The sequence below is a fragment of the Lepidothrix coronata genome, unplaced genomic scaffold (genome assembly GCF_001604755.1).
Source record: "Lepidothrix coronata isolate B3197 unplaced genomic scaffold, Lepidothrix_coronata-1.0 Scaffold86, whole genome shotgun sequence".
Taxonomy (NCBI): domain Eukaryota; kingdom Metazoa; phylum Chordata; class Aves; order Passeriformes; family Pipridae; genus Lepidothrix; species Lepidothrix coronata.
In genome coordinates this window covers 254,991-278,520 of record NW_016690266.1, presented here as the reverse complement: position 1 = coordinate 278,520, position 23,530 = coordinate 254,991, and the positions used below count along the sequence as shown (strand labels likewise).

Below are 23,530 nucleotides of genomic sequence, written 5' to 3'. Positions count from 1 at the left end.
ACAACACATGAAGAAGCAGAAGAGGGCTGAGATGCTGGGAACTCCAGTCAGCACCAGAAAAAGCACCCACTGATTTGGGATGCTGGAGACACCCAGAGCCTGCCTTCCCCCATCTTTGCATAGAGCAGGTGTTCACTCATAAGCCTCTTATCAAGCAGCATAAGTAGGAAAGTTCTGTCTGACCGACACGTGGTACTTAACAATTTATAAACTTCTTTAATAACAATAACATCATTGTGGAATAGCATTTTACAGCTCCTGTCGTGCTGCAGACGGCAGCGCACTTTGCCGTCCGAAACAGTGAGCTGTGACGTGCTGGAGCCACGCGCAGCCGGGCAGGAAGAGCCGAAGATCCAAGGAGGTTTCCTTCAGGCAGGCAGGCTGGGGCGTGACGCAGGGGAAGCCCGTGTGTTCCCGGACGGCTTCGGTAGCAGCCGGGAAGGATGGGGTGCCTGGACACGGTGTCTGCATGTGCTGTTCCCGACACAGAGCTGCCAGGGACAGTGTTTGTTTTACCTTGACTAGAGGAAGGGAGGTTATGCAAAAACAGCAGAGGGGCTAAGAATAATATGATCTTCACCCTGAAGCACTATGGAAGAATCACAGATACAAATTACCTCTCAACATTAAAGTGCAGCAATTCATACAGTCAAATACAGCAACTACTCATGCACACCAGCATTGCAAAGCATAACCTCAGAGCAGAAATGTAGAAAAGCAAGAGAACATAATTATATCAAGAGGAATCTGGCCAGGATACAGAAATGCAGCCTTTCTCTATAGAAATTGCTTGGGGAATGCCTTAGTTGCACCAATAGCTTCAAAACCATAAGCTTCAAGTCTTAACTTTAAAAAAAGTGCCTTTTTAATATCTAGGTGACTCTTGGGGGCTCAAATGGATGAGTGCCAACAACAGAGCCATCAGCACCGACTAATCCATGCAGGCTTTCCATCTAAAAATCTCAGTTGTCAGAAGAGTCCCAGCAGGACTTCAGAATGAAAAAAACCCCATGACAAGTCCTAAACTTCCAAATTAACATATTCATTTACTTATCCATGTATAAAAGTGTGTCACTTAGACAGCTTTCTTGGGCATCAATACCTAATTCAAAACCATCCATTACAGTTTTCCCATTTGTTTCTGGATTGAGAATAAACTCAAGTTACTTCAGCACAATTAAAATACTGTGTAGAATTACACAATAGAAATATTGAGACAGTTTCAAGACACTGAATACAAGGTTTATATTCACTCCTACATGCTGAATGCCTCCTACAAGGAAGTACAAGCCCAGGCTGTTGCCCACCAAAATCCCACTGTAAAGCTCCCATGCCACTGACGGTAAGAGGAGCTGTGCAAAGATCTGTCCAGACGAGGCATCAGGGACTGATGCTGCAACTGCCTGCGGTTTTCTGGATCAAGGTTGTTCAAGTTTCTTTTTCTGTAGTTGAGAGGTTTACATGTTTGGTGTTTTAACATCTTAATACAGTACCTATATCTGTAACTCTATAGCAAAGTTAAGGATGAATCTTATGTAAACTCTTGCACAAACTCTTTGGTCACGGAGGATTTTTAAATAATTTTTTAAGATAATCAAAAGAAATGTAAAAGTGTTTCACAAAAGGTGACAGCCCCAACTCCAGACTCCCACTCCTTGAAGGGAAACAGGACAGCCAAGAAACTGCAATGTAACAAGTATAGTTTTACTTTCCTCAGCCAAAGATCTGCAGTTTTCCACTATCGACACACAGGACAAGCAGGATTGGGACTGGAGAGAATAATTTATTACTGTCTGATACAGTAAGCAAACAGGATTCCAATGGTAAAACAGCACACAGTGACACTCCTGTGGGTCCAGGCTGCAGCAGCATAACACATGGGTGCTCAACAGCAGTTCAAATCAGGTCATAAAATCCAATTCATCAAAATAACCTTTTAAAAATAGATTGCTACAGTTGGTTTCCTCTGAAACTGAACTGCTTCAGGCTCCTGCCTGAGCCACCGTTTGCAGGGTGTTTGCACACCAGTAGGAAAAGTAATAACTAGAGAGGTTTTAATGCAGTTCCTGGAACAGCTCTCAGGGAAAATACATACATAGATTGGAAGTGCAAAAAGGAAGCCAGGAGAGGAGATCCCTTCAGAAGTCATTAGCTGCAGCTGTTAACATAGCTGCATGTCAGATTAAAAAAAAAAAAAAAAAAATTAAAAAAAAAAAGAGGTCATAGTCCTGCTTTGTTTGCCTGTGCTCTTTGCACACCTGCCAGTTAGGCATCCTTAGTGTGCCCTCCACGCTCTCCTATTAGTTTCAAGATTTTTAGTTTAATCTGTAAAAGGTTTCTGTCTTGACCACTTGACGTTAAAACTATTTTGTGTACAAACTGAGGTCATGGTGCATCCCAGGACAAGAGGAAAAGAACAGACAGACTCCCCCTATAGCACTCTCTCATTCAGTAAAAGTTGGAGGCCCATTTGGATTGGGGACATCTAGAAAACAGAGCCAGGGAATGGGTTTGCTACTTCTCAAATCTTCCAGGTATACATGAGCCAAACAAAGACTTTGCTGGGGACCTGCAGCCAGTAAAAAGTAAGGGCTATGGTCTGGACTGAGGAGCAATGGAGGGGCAGTAGAATTGGATCTGGCTGAGATGGAGTTAACTTTCCCCATAAAATCATAGAATTGTGAACTTTGGAAAAGATCTCTAAGATCATAAATTTCAACCATCAACCTAGCACCACCAAAATGTTCACCACAAAATCATGTCCTCAAGTGTCAAAGCCACACATCTTTTAAATCCCGCCAGGGATGGTGACTCCACCACTTCCCTGGGCAGCCTGTTCCAACCCTTTCAGTGAAGAAATTTTTCCTAATATCTAATCTAAACTTCTCCTGCTACAACTTGAAGCCATTTACTATCATCCTGGGAGAAGACACCAGTCCCCACGTTGCTACAACCTCCTGTCAGGTCGTTGTAGAGAGCAATGTCTCCTCTGAGGCTCCTTTTCTCCAGGCTAAACATCCCCAGCTCCCTCAGCTGCTCTTCATCAGACTTGTGCTCCAGACCCTTCCCCAGCTCTGTTGCCCTTCTCTGGACATGCTCTAGCACCTCAAAGTCTTTCTGGTTGTGAGGGGCCCAAAACTGAACATAGGATTTGAGGTGCCTCAACAGTGCTGAGCACAGGGGGAAGGTCACTGCCCTGGGCCTGCTGGACACACTATTGCTGATACAAGCCAGGATGCCACTGGCCTTCTTGGCCACCAGGGCACACACTGGCTCACAGCAGCCCTCACAGTGCTGTGCTTTGTACTGGTAACTAGAAAGGTGTTGATAACACACCAGTGTTTGGGCTACTACTGAGCAGTGCTCACAGCACCAGCACTGTCTCTCCAACATTCCCTCTCTCTCCAGTAGGCTGGGGGTGGGCAAGATCTTGAGAAGGGACGTAGCCAGGACAGCTGACCCAAATGAACCAAAGGAGTATTCCATACCATATGATGTCTGCTCAGCGATAAACAGTAAGAGAAAGGAGGAAGAAGGGGGGTCATTTGTTATTTATGATGCCTGTCTTTTGAAGCAACCGCTATGCAAACTGAAGCCCTGCTTCCCAGGAAGTACATTGCCTGCTGATGGGAAGTAGAGATGAAAATATTTGGTTTTCCTTTGCTTCCACATGCAACCTTTGCTTTTTCTTTATTAATCTGCCTTTACCTTGATCCCTTAAAGGTTTTTTCCCATCTTGTTTTCTTCTCCCTCACCTACTGAGGAGTGGAGTGATAGAATGGCCTGATGGGCACCAGCCAAGGTCAACCTGCCACAGGCATTTGCAGGGGGAAGAGAGATCCCACACGAATCTCTACAGTCCTCAGGCTGGTGATCACTGCCTGTACTACACCTCCCACAGCTTCTGCCTCTAAAGATAACTTCCAAAGAGGAAACTTTCCTTTGTCTGTATATTCCCAAAGGAAGACGTAACATGACTGTCTGTTTCTTGTCAGTGGGAAAATTACTCTTTGGAGCAGCACCTAATTAGAACTCTTTGCAGTTGCCTCATTCACATGTTACATGGGGAGCATTACTCTCCCCATGTAAACGCAGGTGGTGTGTGCAATCAGTCGGTGCTCTTCAGAAGGCCATTCTACCCTGGATAATGCCATGTTAAGCAAATGGCCCTGTTTGGAATAGCAACACACAGGTTTTACATTTGCGAGATATATTCCAAGAGGAAAAAGTATGAGGAAAAATGAGGCCAAGAAAAGGAAATCATATACTATGGTTATAGCTCTATTAAATTCGGCTGTGTGGAACCAGTCAGGAGGTACCTTCCCATGCCCCAAGGAACTAACGTGCCCATGAGAGACATCCACAGCAGAAACTCCCTGGCACAGTGGTTGGCTCTGCAGCAGCAACAGGGAATCTGGCACTTGTAAATGACAACAAAGCAGAATCAGAGCTGTAAATGGCTCCTGACAGCATTCTCTTCATGGAGAGATCTCTGCGAAATATGGAATATATTAGCAAACCTGGGCTGGAAAGCAAAGCATTCTTAGGTAGGTGGAACTTTTTAATAGCATGTCATTAAATCTCTCTTACATTTAGCATTTAATAGATTTAACTTTCACAGCAGCATGCTCATTACAAAAAGGGCACAGGGGACCTTACCAAATAGTGAGCAGAACGGACCCAGAGCCCAAGTGCCTCATTTTGTCAGTGTTTGGGTACCACGGTGATGAGCAAAATCATCTGGATGTCTTAACACATTAAATTGGAAATATCCTTACTCTGCTACTAGTCTTCTTTGGCCCCATCCCCACACGAGTCTGACAGCTGAACACAGGCCAAAATTTCTGCCTGTGTAAATTACTGTAGCTCCTCTGCTGTCACTGGCATCAGGCCATTTTTTATACCAGCTGTAGTTCTGACCTACGTATATTTAAAAATATGGTCAGTGTAATAAAAATCTTAAGACCATTTGACTTCTTGGTGTGGACATAGGCAAGGTGTGTTAATCTCATTTCCAGGACTAAGGCCAAGATGTACAACCTGTCTGAAGTAGGTCACCTGCATCCATATATAGGCACCCATATGAAGTGGTTTAAGAAGAGCCAAGTGTTTGCACATCTCTCTGATTTCACTTGTCACTTCAGCCATGACTTTTGACAATCCTACAGTAGAAAAGGATTGGTGTGCTTTTCCTGGCCTGTGCCCTACCAACAGAAGGTAAAGCCATGCAGCTTCGTCAGGATTTGCTCCACCTCCAGGACATGGGTTTTTCAAGAACTCAAAGTCCACACAAACTCAAGAAAACCACTTACTACAGCTTTGTGCCTGATTATCCCTTTTTATAGATGAGATCTCCCTATTCTACACAAAGGCTGTGACACTTAAAATGTTCTGAAATGCTGCACTAATTCTGTGTATTACTTCTAATTCCTGTTATCTCCATTACTACTGCACGCCAAGGGGAGCTGAGGATAGCTGAGCCAAGCAAAGAAATTATTGTTCATTGTGCACATCTTGAGCACTTCCTGATTTTGGAGGTGGATGCTACAGAAACTTGTCCTTTGACTACCCAAAGAAGAACCTGCCAGTCACTGGTTTTGGGCTATTGCAAATGAGCATCATAAAGCTCCCAGGCTGAAACATGATGGCGTTGAAGCTGGAAAAATACTGGAATTAGTCCCTATCACAGCAGCCAGGTCTGAGCTGCTAGTTACACCTTACTGCATAGCTCAATGAGGAAGTCAATCAGCTTTAAAAAAATAAATAAATCTTTTCCCATTATACGGGCTTACATGTTGGGCAGTGTCATTTTTACAGACTCCCATTACCACACAGATCAGCTTCAATAGGTCTAAACTCATCCAACCAACAGGGTTTCCCCTCTGCTCAGTTTTAGTACCAGAGACAGTGCTAGCAACTTTCTCCTGGCCTCAAATAGTTCAAGACCATCTCATTAGGGATTTGACAAAGAACCTGAAGCATCAGACAGATTACAGACTAACAGGCACCTGTAAGAGATAGCTGACCTATTTAACACCCCAGCTAACTTTTGAGCAGGACTGAGTTGAATAGGAGCAAGCTGTTAACTGGAGATTCACACACCATAGATCTAAGTCCTCCAAACTCACAAGATCATTACTATTTACCCGGTAGGCCTGACTTGCTCCTTAAGACTAAATTTATCTGAATGCTTCAGACTGACTCAATTAACATCACTCCTGAACTCTCTGCCTCAGCACAGAAAAGCAGAGCAGGAAAGTTAAATTGCTGTGAACAGAGTGGCAGTCAAGTCCAAGGAGGTTGGCTCTTCATGACATATTTCTGTGAACAAGATGCATTAAATGTGAAGCAGAACACCCAAGGATTCTGGCTCTGTGTCTTTGCTTCATACGGAAATGCCTCCTCTTCGCAGCATCAAAGCAAGACAGGCATTTGGTGCATCACTATTAAAAGACTGCAGTGTGATAATAACAGTCTTCAATGGTATGGGACATCTCCTAGAAGAGAAAACCTTGTTATTTTTCCTGTGCTTTGCAGTACCTCCTACGACTGCTTTCCTCAGCCTAAGCATGGTACGTGCACAGGTTTTGCCTGTTCCCTGCTTTCACTGTGTACCCAGAGAGTCTTTCAATTTTTTTCTCTAAAAAAAAACCCTAGTTTTGGCTTTCCATCCCAAAAGCTACAACTCTAATCAAACATATTATTGTCTTATTTCTGTGATTTCCTCTGGCTTCTGACCTTTCCCATACTGACATCACCTGCTTCCCTTCCAAAGAGGATGCAGACTCTGATCCCTTTCTCAGCCAAGTGCCCTCCAGTTCTGAAGTGCTCTGCGAGGTAACTGTGTGGCACTCTTCCATGGTTTCCCTACAGGCTTCTCATTTCTTCCCTGTTTTTCTGCTAGTACCTTATTCTCAGCCATTCCCTCTGCTCCACACCCAGTGTTAGACTCTGTAACTCCTCTGGCTTGTCCTTCAGATATGTTTAAAAACAAAGCAAAGTAAAACATGAGTCTTTGGTTAAAGAAATTCACAATCCACTTGACAGCTTTTATCATAAGACCTCAATGGCAAGGACCATATTTTTGTTCAGTGTTTCCAGGGCATCTGCTTCAGAAGGAACTAATCAGTGACTGACAATAATACAAATAATAAACCCTCGTAAAGAATCATCATAACATGACAATATCACAGACCCTATAAGAAGACTGCCCAATTCAGAGTTTTATTTGCATTCACTCAGAATACTTCCTGCACCTATAGCTTCAAAAGCTACTCAGACTGACAGGTGCAGCACATGAAAGGCCTGTGAAACCAAAGGCAACTCGCTGAAAGTTTTCATCTGGAGTTTCCACTATACTCGGGCGTGGGAAAAGACAGTAGTAAACAGTGGAAGAGAAACACAGTCCAGATATTTCCACAGAAAGTAAATCTGCTTCCACAGAGAACTGCCTATTTCTTGCTAGCTATTATTTTTAACCTCTTGGAGATTTATTTTTACTACAATTTAAATGTATCTGTTATACGCCATAACATTATTATTATGAGAGACACTAAAATAGCGAAGTATTCTAGGCACTTGATACCGTTTTACAAAGCAGGGAACTAAAGCCAGCGATGACTGCAGCTCACTGCAACAAACACCAGTCACACGACACACACACCCCTTTAGCCTTACTCCTCATACCTCCTCTGTGGAGTTACTCCCCAAGCTGTGGTGTGCTTTCTCCTGCTGTTTAACGGGGGTGGCAGGGAGCAAACAAGGAATTAAAATGCATCCAGTGGGATGAACTTCTGATTTCTGCTACCAGGCTGTGGGCACAGCCTTGGACTCACAGCCCACAGCTTGGAGCCACTAAAGCCATCAGCTAAGCCTACATATCTCGTAGCAAAACTATCTAGGATACTTTAGAATCATAGAATAGTTTGGATCAGAAGGGACCTTTAAAGGTCCCTGCCATGAGAAGCGACATCTTCCAAAAGATCAAGTTATTCAGAGCCCTGTCTAACCTGGTCTTGAATGTTTACAGAGGTGGAGGCATCTGTCACCTTTTTGAGCCATCTGTGCTTGTGTTTTCACCACCCTAATCCTAAAACATTTCTTCCTTATCTCTAGTCTGAATCTACTCTCTTTTAGTATAAATCATCACCTCTTGTCTTATCACAACAGGCCCTACTCATCTTTTTATAAGCCCACTTTAAATATTGAAAAGCCATGAGAAAGTATCCCTGGAGCCTTCTCTTCTCCAGGCTGAAGAACCCTTTCCTCACAGAATCCATTTCCAACCTCTCTGATCATTTTTGTGGACCTAACCTTGGGGCTTTAATTTCTTTTTTCACTAAGCTGTTTTAAATAAGCAAAGGTTTGTTTGTGCAAGGGTCTCAGGTTTTTGGCTTCATAGTGTATAATCTATTAAGACTAATAAAATACATTTAAATAAAGAAATTCCATCTTTATTAATGAGCTTAACTTTTCAGTGCTCCAACACTGAATGACATCTCTTCATCTCAAGACAGGCTATGGTAGATCATAACTTTCCACTCCTAAAGAACACAGCTGGCAAAGCTCTTTTGTTTTCAGCTTGGATGCTGTTTGGCACAACAGTTTGACATTCGCTTACAAGACTGGTGAAAAATATGCACTGCTAATTTTCCTAAGTGCCACACCAGCGTCTCTGGGGGCCACATGTTTGCCTACCTTGCCATAGAGTAATGGGATTTCCTCCCAGATAATAAAGTGAGCTTCACATCAGCTAAGGCAAGACTTTAGACAGGTGTCCTCCTCCTTCGTTACTGAACGATATATTCATGGTAAAGCGCTAAAGTTGATAACATCTTTAAAATACATTTCTTCCCTAGTGTGGGGGATACAAGCCGATAATCCCCGCAGATCTCCTTTTTCTCCCCCATTGCCCCCGTGGTTTATCATGTCCAATTAGCCATCTGCCATGCCGGCACTGCCATACAAAGGCAGCCCGCTCCCCTCCGCCGCAGCCCATCAGCAGGGCCATTGTCCCGGCTGACAAACAAGAATCAGACACTATTGTCTCCAGCTGACGATGCTGCTCCCAAAGTAGGCTGCCAGTTGCCATTAAAACAGCGGGAGCGCCAGAGTACGCTCCAGGAGTCAGGAACCGTGCCAGCAGCGCCGATATTACCGGGTGAATCTATACAAAGCTCTTTTTGAGATATATATCTATATATTCTGATTTCAGGTAATAAACCACCCTCTCTATCCCAGTTGCACCTGAGCATGCCTGACCTACTGCCTTTACTGCTTCACCAAGCACTCACCTGGTAAAGAAATGGTCACAATCCCCAGAAGACAGCAACATCTTGGTGTCAAATCTTTCATTGTAATGTTGTTTATTATTATTTTAAAGGTAAGGCACGTCTTCTGCCACTTCAGCACAGCTTATTCCACATATCACACCTTCCCCTTCACCACTTTCCCCTCCAACTCCATCCCCAAAATGTATTTTAAAACACTGAAAACTCCACCATGTCTATGTGGGTACCAATTATGCAACAAGGTTAATTTAATTTCTCTTACAAACAACACACATTCACCCTTTTTCCCAAGGCCACTTCACTAAAAGAAATGACTAGAGCAGCTGGTCTGCCAGTCACCAAGATGTTAAATTGAAGATCATTTCCTCTTATTATTCTCAGCAAAGCATGATGTGACCTTACACTAAAAACTACAGGCTGCCTAATTATGGTAGTTTTGTTCCATCAGTGAAACTGAAATGCTGGTTCATATAATTAAGGTTACTAAAAAAGGAATTCCATTTTTAGTTTTAAAGGTAATTTGTTGCCTCGAAGTGGAAGTGCAACAAATTAGACCTATGTACCTGTATGTTCTCAGCTTGTGTAATTTGAAAGAAACAGAAAACACTCCTAGATTTTAGTAACAAAGCCACACGTTGATAAGACACAAAGCACCCCAATAAACCACAATTTATTCAAGGCACTAGTTAATGAAAATGAGCAAACAAAATGAATATTTATGTTTATATTTAAAAGTAGAAACAGAATTATCTTCTAATCCCTTGATTAGGAAACAGAAATTATTTAAACTTCAACAAATGTTTTAAATGATATTACAGTCTCCAGCACTGAAAATACATTGTTTCAATATACCCCTTTTAACCTTCACTGAATAGTTAAAAATAAAATAAATGAAAAGCAACTGAAACTAACATGAATCCACAGTAATCACATAGGTTGCCGACCTTCACAATGACTAACAACAGAGGAAAGTGTTTGCCCTGGATTCAAACACAGTGCTCATTCTGGACCAAATCTGAAATATAACATGTATACTTACATATTTTGCTGAAATGTTACTCTATTCTTAGCACAAAATGCTCTAAATCCCATTTCAACACACTGCAGTCCACATATCACGCAGGTGACTGACTTAAACCTAGATTTACGATTGCCACTGCAGTGTCTGGGCCAAGTTCTGTTTTCCGTTATATCTGTGAAAACTCCCAAACAATTCCTCTGAAGTTCTCTGGATCTGTACAACAGTAACACAATCCATCCCAGAACCGAGTGGGAAAGAAATAATTTAAAATATTATGACTTCTTTCTTTTACAGCCCTTTACACTTTAAGGTTCTCCATTCCGACGATCATACTTGACTTTTTTTATCCAGCTTTCTTTTGCAAAACGTATATTGTAATATTCAGTGTTATTCCTGCCAGATTCTCTAGGCAAAATTCCCCAAGTGGCAAAGTCCCTTCAGTTAAACACAGGGCGCGTGAGCCATGCAAGGCTGTAAAACGGGAGTTGTTTATCCAAAGAAATATTAAAAGCAGGACACCAGTCCAAATCAAACAAAAGCACAAATACCTCTAAGTCGTTTCATGACTTTAAGTTCCAGCCATAAAAGACACAGCACTATGGGTTTATAAGGCCTAATACTCCATAAGTATTTTCTTTGATGTAACTATGAAATACTTAAAATACCACTGGGTACTGTATGGTACATGTCACCATGGAGCAATAAAGCTGCTCGACATCCATAATCGACCTTCCCAAAGACCACAAGGTCACAGCAGCTGAAACAACAGAATACTTCATTCCCAGCCTTCAAGAGGCCCAGAGCACCTGTCCAGCCAGAGGACTCCCCAACAGACTCTTATCATGGGGGTGTGCTTGGAAATTACACCGAGGAAAACCCACCAAACCCATTTTTGAAACCTCATGTTTCCCCGGTAGGTTATTATTGTGGGACTTGATAAAAAATACAGTATGGGAGGCAGGTGGTAGGAAACAGCAACAGTTGTATCTACCTGGCCAGGTTGGATGCTCATTTCTATCCATGCCACTCATCATCCCAAGACACACATGGCCATCTAAGGCCACAGGCAAAATAGTCTACACAAACACTAGGAAGCTTGTTCCTTTTTGATGACTTCAAGAATACAATTTTCTTCTTTCAGAATTTCAACCCCAAAACACAGCACAGGCAACAGGCCCCCACCAACAGCTTCTATAGGTGCCACATTGAGCTTTGTGTGCCCGTGCACTTCACTAATGTCTGTGCTATGGGCTTATGTTTCCTATTGCGGCCTGTCCTGGAAATCAGGGATTGTGAACTTCCGTACACATGAGCTCTGAACAGAAGCTGGGTGTGAAAGGCCCCTTCCTCTGGAAGTAATTCTGTTCAATATTAGTTGAATTAATATCAAACACAATAAGTGTCTTTCTACTGGCCTATAACACAATGCAATCTCATCCTGAACAAACACATTGTAAATAACTATCAGATGTCATCCCTGATCCCCTTCTGAGTGAGGAAGAAGGAATTAGTATAGGAAAGAAATTATTATCGGAATATAAATCACTCATTTAAATTGTGCCCTTTCAGCATCAGACAAAAAGAGATCCATTTTTTGTCACAAGACCCCACAAACCAGCAGGTTCTGCCCCATTTCTGAGCACCATCTGCATGGTGAGAGGGGGAAGAGGACAGCCGTCTCACCAAGACCTCTTGATTCACCTTTACGTCCTTTGCCATGTCTATACGTGAATTCCCAGACTAGCAGAGCTGCCTCAGAGTCTTGAGGTGGAGAAGATGGGACAACAGCAGGGCAGAGCCACACAGCCTTCCATGTGCACTGGGGTATCCAGTGACAAGAGGCTTTTGGGGCCCCACATGTAGTGAGATAACTGTCCTCCTCCCCCATGTCAATCACACGACAAAACAAAAAACACCTGCATTAGACAATAAAGAAAGAAAACAACAAAACTCACATTCCTGACAGGGTCAGAGGTCAAAGCCTCCAGAGAGTGGCACAGCTTTTAATTAACAGCATCACCTCAAAGAACACAATGGCTTTCCAAGTGATAGGAAAGACCTGACAGTCTTTTCTGCAACAGAGCCTCCTTTATCAGCACACATTGCCAGACCAGGCCTTATGAATTAAAAAGTCTCAAGGTGAGGAAGCCAGGCATCACACGAACACCTCACCCCCAGTGACAACTCGACTGAATCAATTTACCTGCTCTACGAGGAGACACTTGAGTCCATCAGCCTCGAGGAGCACTTCTCTGCAGACATCATCTCAAGCACATCTATTGATCAAACAGCCTGGCCACTGCCAATTATTTTAAAGTTATTTAATAGCAGAGCTGCCAGTCACTCATGCACAAATGAACAATGCTAGAAGTATAACCAGATGAAAAGCAGAAAGCAAACAGAATAATTCATTGCGTTCAAAGGAGATGGAACAACATCAATTTTCGACACACACAGGAAGTATCAATGACAAAGTTGGCATCTTCATATCAGACACAATCAATGCTATACTTAAGTGCCAGAAAAATAAATTAGAAAATAAAACTGTACCTGATAGTGGATAAGAAATATTGATGATTACTCTTGTTAGTAATTGGTAGTTTGCTAAATTGTTCTGTCTCTGACCTCTGTAAATATTTAAACTTTTGGAAAAGGGTTTCCTTATGTGTTTCACCTCTGTTTCCAAAACACATTGCATAAATTACTGCAGCTTAGGCAGGAAGTGAAAACTTTCCCTCTGTGTCTGTATCCAAGGGATATCTATCATTTGTGCACTTTACGAAGTGACTTACTTTATGTTTGAAACAATAAGTATTTGGATTCTGTTCCTTGCAATATAGAAGTCTCAGTACACATTAAATATAGACTACTGAGAATTCCAGAGAACTTGCTCGTATTTTATCTGTCACCAAAATAGACATAAGAAACTTAATAAGGAATACCTAGGCATAGATTTGGTTTCTTACTGAAACATAAGCTCAAACAGAAGCAACAGACATCACACAGAAATTACTGCTGCAATTCAGCAGCCAGTGTTATCCTAGAAATCAGAGCTGGAGACTGCTATAGTAATTTCTGCCCTTCAAGTCCCTCTGCCTGTTAATTTTTATCCCAATAACACGGGATTGATTGTCTAAAGGAGAATTCCTGAATTCCTTCCGCATATATCTGATGGTGAAAATTAGAATAGTCCCTGTCCTGCCTGTCTCCAGGGAGGTGCCAGCATCAACCACACAGGTGTTAAATCCACCCTTTTTCTAAAGTCATTCCTAGTTCTCATCAGTGTTAAGCACCAGAACAGACCTTCCTTTATTACCTGGTGTTAACTTTTTCAATTTGACTTTCCAGGTACAGCTCAGAAAGCTGCTATCTCAATTGTCGCCGCTGATAAGGGACTGGTACCGCGAGTGTTTGGGTGCTGCTGGGGGAGCTGTTCTGTGTGCGGCGCCACTCCCAGCATCAGCCTCCTCTGCCGGTACCAGGGAGCAGCCTATCGATCCTCCCGGCTCAGTGCAAAGCCCAGCCACTTGCTAAAAGCCTCTGAGAGAGATATTAGTTACTCGGACCCTTGTTTTTTTCATGGAGAATAATGAGTTCATGCTTTTCCATGTGGTAGCTGTGAATTTGGGAAGAGTTTAGGCTGTTTAGTATATGCATGTGCTTTTAGAGCAGCTAATCTTTAAACCACACAGATTCATTTTTTATTTGATGTGAATGTACAACGGCATGTAAGACAATGGTTATGCTTTACAAAACCAGAATATAAGTCAGGACAAAGAATTAAAAAAAAGATAATACCAAGGGGGAAGGGATACTAAGTCAATGCAGGTCTCTGCAGGTCTAACAGACCCTGTCTCACAGTCCCTACTCAGGCAGGGTTGTTATTGCCAGCCTGAGGGGTGCGGGAGAGTCAGTTGTGTCCTGGCTACAACTGTTCTCTCAAGCCCCACATGAGCTGTTCTCTCAGCCATCCATTAACCCAACTTCAGACAGGCACAACAGCAGCACACAAACCCCAGAAGAGAAGGGGGCCCAAACAATGCAGAGAACCAACAGTCTCATTTCACACAAGTCGTGCCTGCTCTCGTGCTTTCTCCATTTCTCAGAGATGTTGCCCAGCCATTCTAACCGATGACAATCAAAATTAACTACTAATAACTTTGGCGCTTTTTTCATATCATCTTTTTGGACACAAGATGCTACATAATGGTGCAGAAACCTGAATTTTGCCATCTTCTTTGATGAACCTTAATGTAAAGGAGACAAGCATCAGAGATAGCCTACACATACATGCTCCACTGCAAGGATGTGGCCTAGGCCCCCCTTCCAAGCCCAGGTTCCTGCGATTTTGTTTCCTCAAGCAGAAGTATTAGAAGAATCTCTGAAATCTCCATGTTAAATGTATAATGCAGGTGACAAGTGTATTTGTGGATCTACAGGTGAAATTTCAGGTGAAGGAGGCAGGTTGGCAGAAATGTCTAGCCACATGCCTCCCTGTGTTTTTCCCTCATTTAGGAATACCTTTTTCATATAAGCTAGATAGGCTTGACTCTCTCCAAATTCAATTCTGCTAACGTGCTTATGTTGAGAGGGCAGTGTTGCAGAGAAGTGATTCAGCCTGAGGTGAAGAAGGGGAGAGAGGAAAAAGGTCGAGGGAAACCTTAATTAACGGGGTTTTTTTTAAAGGAAAATTGGTGCGTTATTTTTCTCTTTTTTTTCCCTAACAAATCTGTCATTGTTGAGACTTAGGAAACTAGCTTGTAGCCAGGTAGGCTATCAACAAGCAAATATCCTATGGCTTAATGACTTGTGGATCACAAGATACACACAGCCAGACCTTATTATACTTATCCTCTAGATCAAAGGGTTTTCACATAAATGGGGTGCAGTCTACCATAGCAGGGAGCTGCTGCAGGCCTTCAGGATTTTACTTCTTTAAAGTTTTGGTGATTACATAATCGCTTTTTGGTAAGTGGAGCTCAAAGCACTATGTGTAGCTAATGAGCAGGTAGAGGGAGGAAAACAGCTGAAAAGCAGAGTTTTGACAAACAGCTGTGGCAATAAGTGTCAGTCCTAGCCCACAAGGGTCAATGCCCTTGTGAAAGAAGCATTTAATCCTTTACAATTTTTAATTAAAAATCTACCAAGAAGATTATAATACTTTCTTAAGATTTTGATGGAGGGGAGGGAGAGAAGGGGGGTGTGTCATGCAAACCACAAGTTGCTTCACCTCAGATGCTGATACTGTGCTGGTGGCTCCCACACAAATACCACCCCACAAACGGGTGATGCAGTGGGGACCCCAGCATATAGCTATTACCCATAGAATTTAATTAACCACTGCTTCATTAGCAACACCACGCTCTGCCGTAGCCCAGCTATACTTGGCTCCACTTCAGCATCCTCTGAAACGGGAGAGCGAAACACAGCACTCTCACCCAGCCCTGAGATATTTCGCGAGCCGTTCCCCGCGGGGTCAGCCTCCCCGGCCGGCAGCGAGGCTGCAGGCGACCGCTGCCCGGGGCGTCTCTGCCCTCACTGCCCACCCGAGGGCGGCAGGGGCAGCTCCCGGCGCTCCACCCGGCTGGCGCGGGGTGGGCAGGGCAGGCGGCCAGCTCCGCTCCCAAACACCGGCCGGTACCCGGGTGGTGCCGCCGCCCGGGGCGGGGGCCCGGCGGGGCCCAGCCGGCGCTGCCTCCTGCGGGGGGTGACAACGCGGCAGCTCTCCCCGAGCATCCCCGCGGGGCTTTTGTGCCTGCGTGGGGAGGGGGCCCGGCCGGTCCTCTCTCGAGGCGGTGGGAGCGCAGCCCCGGGGTAACAGCCTCCCGGGGGCGGGAGAGGCGACCGGGGCACGGACGCGCGAGGGGCTGAAGAAGACAAAGCGAACAGGCAGGCAGGGACCCCCTCCATCCCCTCCTCTCCCCTACTCGCGACTCCACTGCCGGCGGTGCCCGCGCCGCAGCCGCCAGCCCCGCATCCCGCGGCGGAGGCAGGGCCCGGTGTTGCTCCGGCCCCTTCCCCGCAGCTTCCCTACCTGTTCGGAAGAAAGCATCCACCTCGGAGTCAGGGACAGCGCCTTCCTCCGCCGCCCCTTCGGCGGGATTCATGGCTGGGGGAGAGGCGGCAGCGAGCCCGGCGGCTGGTAATATCCAGTGAGTTAGGGAGGAGGAGAGCCGAGAGAGAGAGAGAAAAAGAGGGAGGGAGAAGAGGAGGGAGGGAGGGATGGAGGCGCGTTCAGCAGCGAGCCCAGCCGAGCGCCGCCCGGATCATCCCTTCCCGGTGCCTGCGGGGCGGCTGCCCCGGGGCTGGGCTGCGCTGCCCCCGGGCTGCGCTGGGCTGCGCTGGGCGGCGCGGCCGGGGCGGGGTGCGAGTGCCGAGCCCCGCCGCCGCCGGCCCCCTCCCCTCCGCCCGCTATTGTTCCGACCTGCTCCGCTCCGCTCCCCCCGCTCCCCCCGCTGCCCCTCGCCGCGCTGACAGCCCAGCCCGGCCCGGCCCCCGGCGGCCGCCCCCGCCGCTCCCCTGCCGGCACTTCCTGAGCCAGGCCGGCCCGGCCGCGGCGCCCCCGCCGCCGGGGCAGCCCCTCCGCGGGGCGCGGCCGCTCGGGCGGGGCGGGCCGGGCACAGGTGCGAGCACAGACACCCCGGCGGGGGCCGGCAGGGGGTTTTTTATTCCCTACCGCTGTGCGCTCCGCAGCCGTGTCGCTGTGCATCCCCGGGCGGCACCGCTGCCATGTCTCCTCTGCGAGGAGCAGCCGCGGGGGCTCGGCGCGGCGCTCGGCTGTCAGCTAGGCAGGTACTCGGGCAGCGAAAGTGAACGCTACTGTGATTACACAGACACAAAATTTCTTCTTTGGTTTTCTTTTCTTTCTTTTTTTTCTTAATGTTCATGAGCTGTAGGGCACTATTGCTTTGGAAACGATCAGTGAAACTGCATGTTGTTGCAGGTATGCCTTCATATTTTGTTCTTTATAATCCTAGGTGACTAGAGAGCCAAAAAGGAGTTTGAGAAGCCAAGACCCTGGTCCCAGTTCAGACACCGATTCAACTCACTAAACGATTTTGATTTTTCTACTGTAACTCCGGTATTTATGGTTTGGGACAATAAGTGTTGTCTCAAAAGGAGTGCTGTGAGGAATACTTGTACTTTGTTAGCTGCCGAGTTAAATATTCTTCCCTGAGCCCAGCTATCAAGATTTCAAGCACAGACAGGCAGAGATAGACAGAAAGACAGATGTTTGCCATTTGGGCACTTTCTTCTGCTGTTCACCTATTTGAAGTTGCCCCAGCTCCTCATTCTTCTACAATCACGTAACGGCTCTAAAACGAGCAGCCTGCTTAAGGAGAAATGTTGCTGTTTCACCTATTCAAACCACGGTTGTAAAACAGGAGTGTTACTCTCACACCTCACAGTTCTCCATTTTTGTTTCCTCTACTATTAGGAAGAAAAAGCAACTGTTAGTGTTATCACCCCTCTGGCTCTATTACTCTTGGATAACCCATCCTTGCTGTAAAATCCCATCCATCACTATCAAGAATAGAAGTCCTTTAGCCAGCACATCCCCATGGACTCTGTATCGTTATTCTATAGGAGTAATGTCCAGTCACCACTCCTGTGCCACTGAAAAACTCTGATGTTTAAGGGAGTTGAGGACAAAACACCTCTGAGAACCTGGTCACCACAGAGACACTCACTGGAGCACTTCAAAAGATGTATCAGTCTAGTGCATCCCAAGACAGAAAATACTCGGAATAACACAAGTGTCAGAGCCAACTGCTTATGAGTGACACTGTTTGGATCAGATCTCAACCCGTACATAGGTTAGCAGCTGAGCCTGGCAGAACTTTTCCTGTTTCAGCCCAGATTACTTTAGATACCAGAGGAGCATGGGTTTCCTCCACCTGATCTCTTCTCAATAGAGCTGAGTGAGAGGAAGGCTGGATTTGGATGTATATTGCATTTGATTAAAAGACTGAAAATTTCCCTGCAGAAACTTAACTTTCAAAATGGTAATGACCAGGCAGGATGAGCACAGAGATCTCAGTCACATCTTCTCTGACCTTACTGTTTACTACTGGAATTGAAACAGAATATGTCATGCCCAGAGACTCAGAAAAGGGCAAACATCCTATAGAGATACATCTAGCATTTACTTTCCCTCTGGTTGCCTTATTCCCTCCCTCCTGATCTCTGATGTAGTGTGATTTCCCATGCCTAACTCCAGCTGGTTTTAGCTGAAGCCATTTATCCTTCTATGCTTATGGATAAAAAGGGTCATTTCACAACTGTCTGCAGAAAACAGCAACACAAAAGCTATGTCCAGGCTGCTGAAGCTCATTGTAGACCCTTGTGCTGTCTCTGAGTTCACCTCCTTAGGACAACCAGGATTCCAGGACCACCTCAGTATCAGGCATGCCAGCAGTGGGGCATTACCACAGTACATTACCACAGTACAAGCACCTGATTACAATCAGTCTTTCAAGCACCAGACTTTCTTCAGTGACCATTCACCCCTTCTTCCACATCACAGCACAAAGCAGAAAAGCTTTCCATCTTCCAGGCTTAAGGAAGCTGCACCATTTTGAATCCCATCTCAAGATCTCATCTCTGAATACTCACTAGCCCAACTCAGATTCACTCCCTAACCCTCATTCTCCCCCAGGTTTATTCAGGAGTGTGAGCTAAAGTCTTGGTAGCTGGGAAGAATGTGGCTTCCTCATGAAGCACTTTGAATCCACTCAGGATTTGCTACAGCCTGGTGGGGTTTAGAGTTAAAGCATTGTAGAGCATCGTTAGAAGCTAGACAGAGGTTACTCATAAGCAGGGAAGGTTTAGCATCCTCCAAAGGGAATGAATGTTGTCAGCGATGGAGAGATTTATATTCCCCTTTCATTAGGAACAGTGCAGGCGTGGCCTGCAGCACCAGCTGTAGAAATCATATAGGCTACAGAAAGCACATTTTTCTGTATAACCTGCAATCAAAGGTGTTAGAAAATATTGAGGGAGGGAGTGGTTCATTTAGCTGGCCTGTCATCCCAATACCTACACAGATTCCTGGGTAATGATTAAACCATTTAAGACACTCATATTTAACCATATAAAATACCAATATCTTCTGAAAACAAATTATTTTTTTCTTCACAGAAAAATGTCATTGCAACAAGAATGGTCCCAAATCTCTCATAACTTAAAACAAATGAGAAGTTCCACTTTTTAAAGAATAAAGGTGTTTTGAAAGTTTTTTTGAATAGAGTTTCATTAAGGTCTATCAAGACTTAGCTGTGAATATTTCTTGCCCATCTCTGCTGTGCAAGACACACCAAGTTTGTTCTTCTCTGCTTGCAGCTCCATCAGCCAGGGAAGCCCTGCACAATATATTCACTGTTTTCATGGAATTATCACTGAAGCATTAGTCCTGCTGTCACATTTTGCACACACCTCTTATTTGCACACACCATGGCAATGCAGAGTGGGGAGTACCACAGTCTGCTATCAGTAAATTTTAGTGCAAACCCAGACAGTGAGCTACTATTTTTATTAACACGGCAAGCAGAACAGGGCTGTCACTGTAAAATATCATTAACAAGTGGGAACCACCATGACTTCCGTTCAAGTCCCGGCAAGGAGTTTACAGTTTTTGTTGTTCAAAGAAGAGCCATTAAATAAAGAATAAAATACTTTCTGCAATGTATAATTCACTTTTTAGATAAAATGCTGAAGGCACCTACAGTTTCCTTGAAAAACAAAACACAAAAAACCCCCTGTAGAATTACATAAGCCAAAATACACTAGTTTCACTGACAGACACGGCTTTTAATCTTTTGCATGGCTCTACTTGACAAATGCCTCAATTCATACCACACAACTTACTTTAACTAGGTACGAATGTTTTTCTTTTTGACAGCCCCTAAAGCCGCTCAAAGATCAGAAACTGTCACACAGGCTTTTGATTTAAGGCTTCTGCTATAGTCAAGTTTTCCAGTGGGATGGCAATAGGTGGCATCTGAGTGAAACACTTTTTAGCTAAACCTCATGAGCTTGCCAGCTATAGGATGGGAGGAGGGAGAAGAATTTGAACAAGAAATCAGCAAAATTCATCTTTCCAAGAGAGCAGATCCAAGACAGAAGAAATGCATTTGAAGGCTCTAGGACAGTTGCACTGCTGGAAACAGAACAGCACTCTGAGAAAGCGCATGCAAAATGGGTGTCCTGCACAAAGGATCAGGAGTCCAGAGCTGCAAAACACAGTACGAGGGGCAAGGGCTGTCATTCAAAAGGGACAGGGAGAAAAACCACCCTGGAGGCTCAGCAGATGAGCTGCAGCCTGCAAGGGGCTGCAGAGACTTACTTGTGCAGAAAGTGCCTCCCATTCAGTGACACAGCAATGTCTAAACAGAGAGTGTTAATAGGTGGGATCAAGAGAAAACCTGAATAGCAGAAGAGGAAAATATAAGTCTTAAAAGCACATAAGGCTGCCTTGTTAATAATTTATTTGCAGCTACATTCTGGGGTATGTGAGAAGAATTTTTCACACCCAGAGACCCGTTCAGACCTATGTTTAGGTATTAGACTTGAGACTACTACGCTTTTAAATGGCACCAGGCACAAGGGGGTGGAAGTTTCCATCCACGTTCTAGACTATCAGGAATGTTGCAAGGGAAAATCTGCAAGTCCCCAGAAACAGGGTGTTCAGAGAAGACTCGAGGGCAGGATGGAGGAGGCAGAAGACACGTTTCATATGTGTAGGCTCAAATGCCCATATATCTGCCAAAGATAATTTCTGGCTCAGCAGACAGCACGTGCACATCAAGGTTGGCTTTGCAGCATCCACATGTACATTTACACATGCGGCTTAGCTCTGTCCTTTGCTTAGATGTAGAATAGCTGGGCAGGCATGGAGCAAGCTCTAATTCCATGCCAAAGCCCTTGTCCCAGCATCATCCCCACTGTTGTTATCCTCCCTCTCTGGATCACAGCTGAAGTGGGAATGTCTACTCAGTCGCTATCCACACTCCTGCTTTCAGAGTGGATGTAAATTCCCATTTCCCCTAACTTGGACAGAAAGCTGAGCAATAATCACTCCTCTGCAGAAACATCACTCCACTCAGAAGAAAGTGATAGCAATTAGCAAGACAATTTTAAAAACAAGAGAGTTTTTTTATCGGTGTGGCAGTACAGAGGTTTGCTAGCATAAGTAGACAGACAAATATGTCTCTTCCATAAATTTCAGAACTGCATTTGCTACTCTGGCCACAGAAGTTAAACTGAATTAGCAAGCAAAACAGCTGATGCATCCAAGGAGTTACAGGTCTCAGTTAAGCTCACAGATATGCATCTAGAAGAGCTAGTAGTGATTGAAAATCCTTTTCTCCCTGGCAACTCTTTGGATACATTTGTTAAATAAGTTGCTAATAAGTGCTAATGGATCACAGATTCTGTTAACTAATGAAATAAAATAAATAAATCTAATCACAAAGGCGGTATCCCTCAGCCAGGTTCCGTTTGCTACAGCAGACTTGAAAAAAGCTTGTGTCGGCCAAGTCTGTGCTGTACTTTTATGTACATACAGAACATGAGCCTTAAGCACTGTTAAGCTGGAACATTTTATTCTAACTAAGTTTCCTGAAAACATTTAATCCTGATCCTGAAATTTTGCCAGATTCTTAGCGATACTGAGCAGTACTTATTTGACATGAGCTCCTAAACTCCAAGCAACCTCCCAGGCAAGTTCTGCCCAGTGCAGAAAGAGTTACAGAACTAGAACAGAGAAAGGAAGTATTAAATATTGAAGTGTTTGGGGAAGAATGTAAATGTACATGGTAGCTATTCAGAAAACCAATTTTGAAGTGAAGCATGCATTAAAATTAAACAGTGACTACTACTTTATTACCACAAGCATTCATTTCAGTGCACTTGTAGGATACTAATTTCACACATGGTTGGACATAAATACTAACTTGTTTTCCATTTCACCAGTATAAATTAGTGTGAGAAAGAAGTTTCTTCCTGGGACAAAAGTAGTGGTGTTGTATGCAAACCCAAAAACAATGTGAACCCCGTTTATTTTTTTTTTTACAAAAAATTAGAAATCTAAGTTATTGGATCTCTAAATGTGCCATAATATTTAAGCTTTGGATTCCTCTAAGAAGCTCTAGTAAACTTAATTAGCTAACACATTAAAAGTATCCTTAGGATGTCAAATGATTAAGTCATTCTTACTGAATCAGGTGAAAACCTTTCAAAATCCCCTAGACCTCCTTACTACAAAGTACATTATACATTCCTCATAAATGCTGACAGCAATCCTCACAGCCCCTGTACCTGTTTATCCTGCTCAGTGCTTTGCAATAGCTGTAACACTGAACATGTACATTGTGATATTCACACCAGACTCCCCACAATAAGTGAAATGTTTTTTCAATAATTACCTAAATGAATAAAGTTAATCAAATAGATTTTATTTTGCCTTTAGGTGAACATCACAGTATTGTTCATGTAACAGATTTGGATAAGTTCTTATCTGTGGAGTCTCACTCAAGGAACTGTTAGAAGATACCCCTCAGTGGGGTTTTTTGTGGCAGTTTGGATTTTGTGGTGTTTTATTTTGTTTTAAAAAATCAGAATTAGTGTTTCTGAAGGCAGCAATCAGTAAATTACTGAGACCAAATCTGAGGCACTGGAGTCATTCAGTGACTTTGAGTTTTAATCCACGCTCCTGAAAGCACACACAGCAGTTCTTGCAGGTAGATCTCAGGGGCAGCCATCACTCTTCCTGACACAATGAGCAGAGCTCAGTTATTCAGTGTCTCCCTGCTTTCCAGTAACTACTTCTCTCCAGAGAGCTTTGAGAGTCCTGCTGAGCACAGTTCCTCTTCTGTCGCTTTCCACAGGTATATTTTCAGCCTGGCTTACAGCTATGGCTGGAAAGGTTTCAGATCTTCTCCTCCATTTATGGTCCTTCTGGCTTTTTCTTTTCTGCCTAATAGCAGGTCTCCTCTCACTGCTGCCTATAAGCAGAGGTTCACAGGGACAGAGAGTAGCTCCAGCTTCCTTGCAGTATTCCTTGCTACAGGCAAGTGTGACAGAGGGCAGGTGTTGGGATACTGGGGATACAAGAGAAGCACATGTGACTGCAACCAGACTCGTAACTAGACAAGGAGGAAGATGTGTCCAAGCAGCCACATCCTCTTGATTCCCAGAGCCCCTGGGGTGAGGCCCAGCC

The 23,530-nt window shown here is 44.4% G+C and overlaps 1 protein-coding gene across 14 annotated transcripts in view; it reads right to left on the bottom strand.

Annotated features, from left to right (window-relative positions):
- KALRN (kalirin, RhoGEF kinase) overlaps window positions 1–16,632 on the bottom strand; it is a 515,157-nt gene extending 498,525 nt beyond the window's left edge. For all 14 annotated transcript variants that reach the window (XR_001875782.1, XR_001875783.1, XM_017820865.1 and 11 more), the window contains exon 1: window positions 16,346–16,632. Coding sequence is in view for 12 of the 14 variants with exons in the window: in XM_017820865.1 (XP_017676354.1) it covers window positions 16,346–16,418 (73 nt within the window). In the remaining 2 variants the exon portion in view is untranslated. The remainder of the gene's footprint in view (window positions 1–16,345) is intronic.
- Window positions 16,633–23,530: the final 6,898 nt, after the last annotated feature.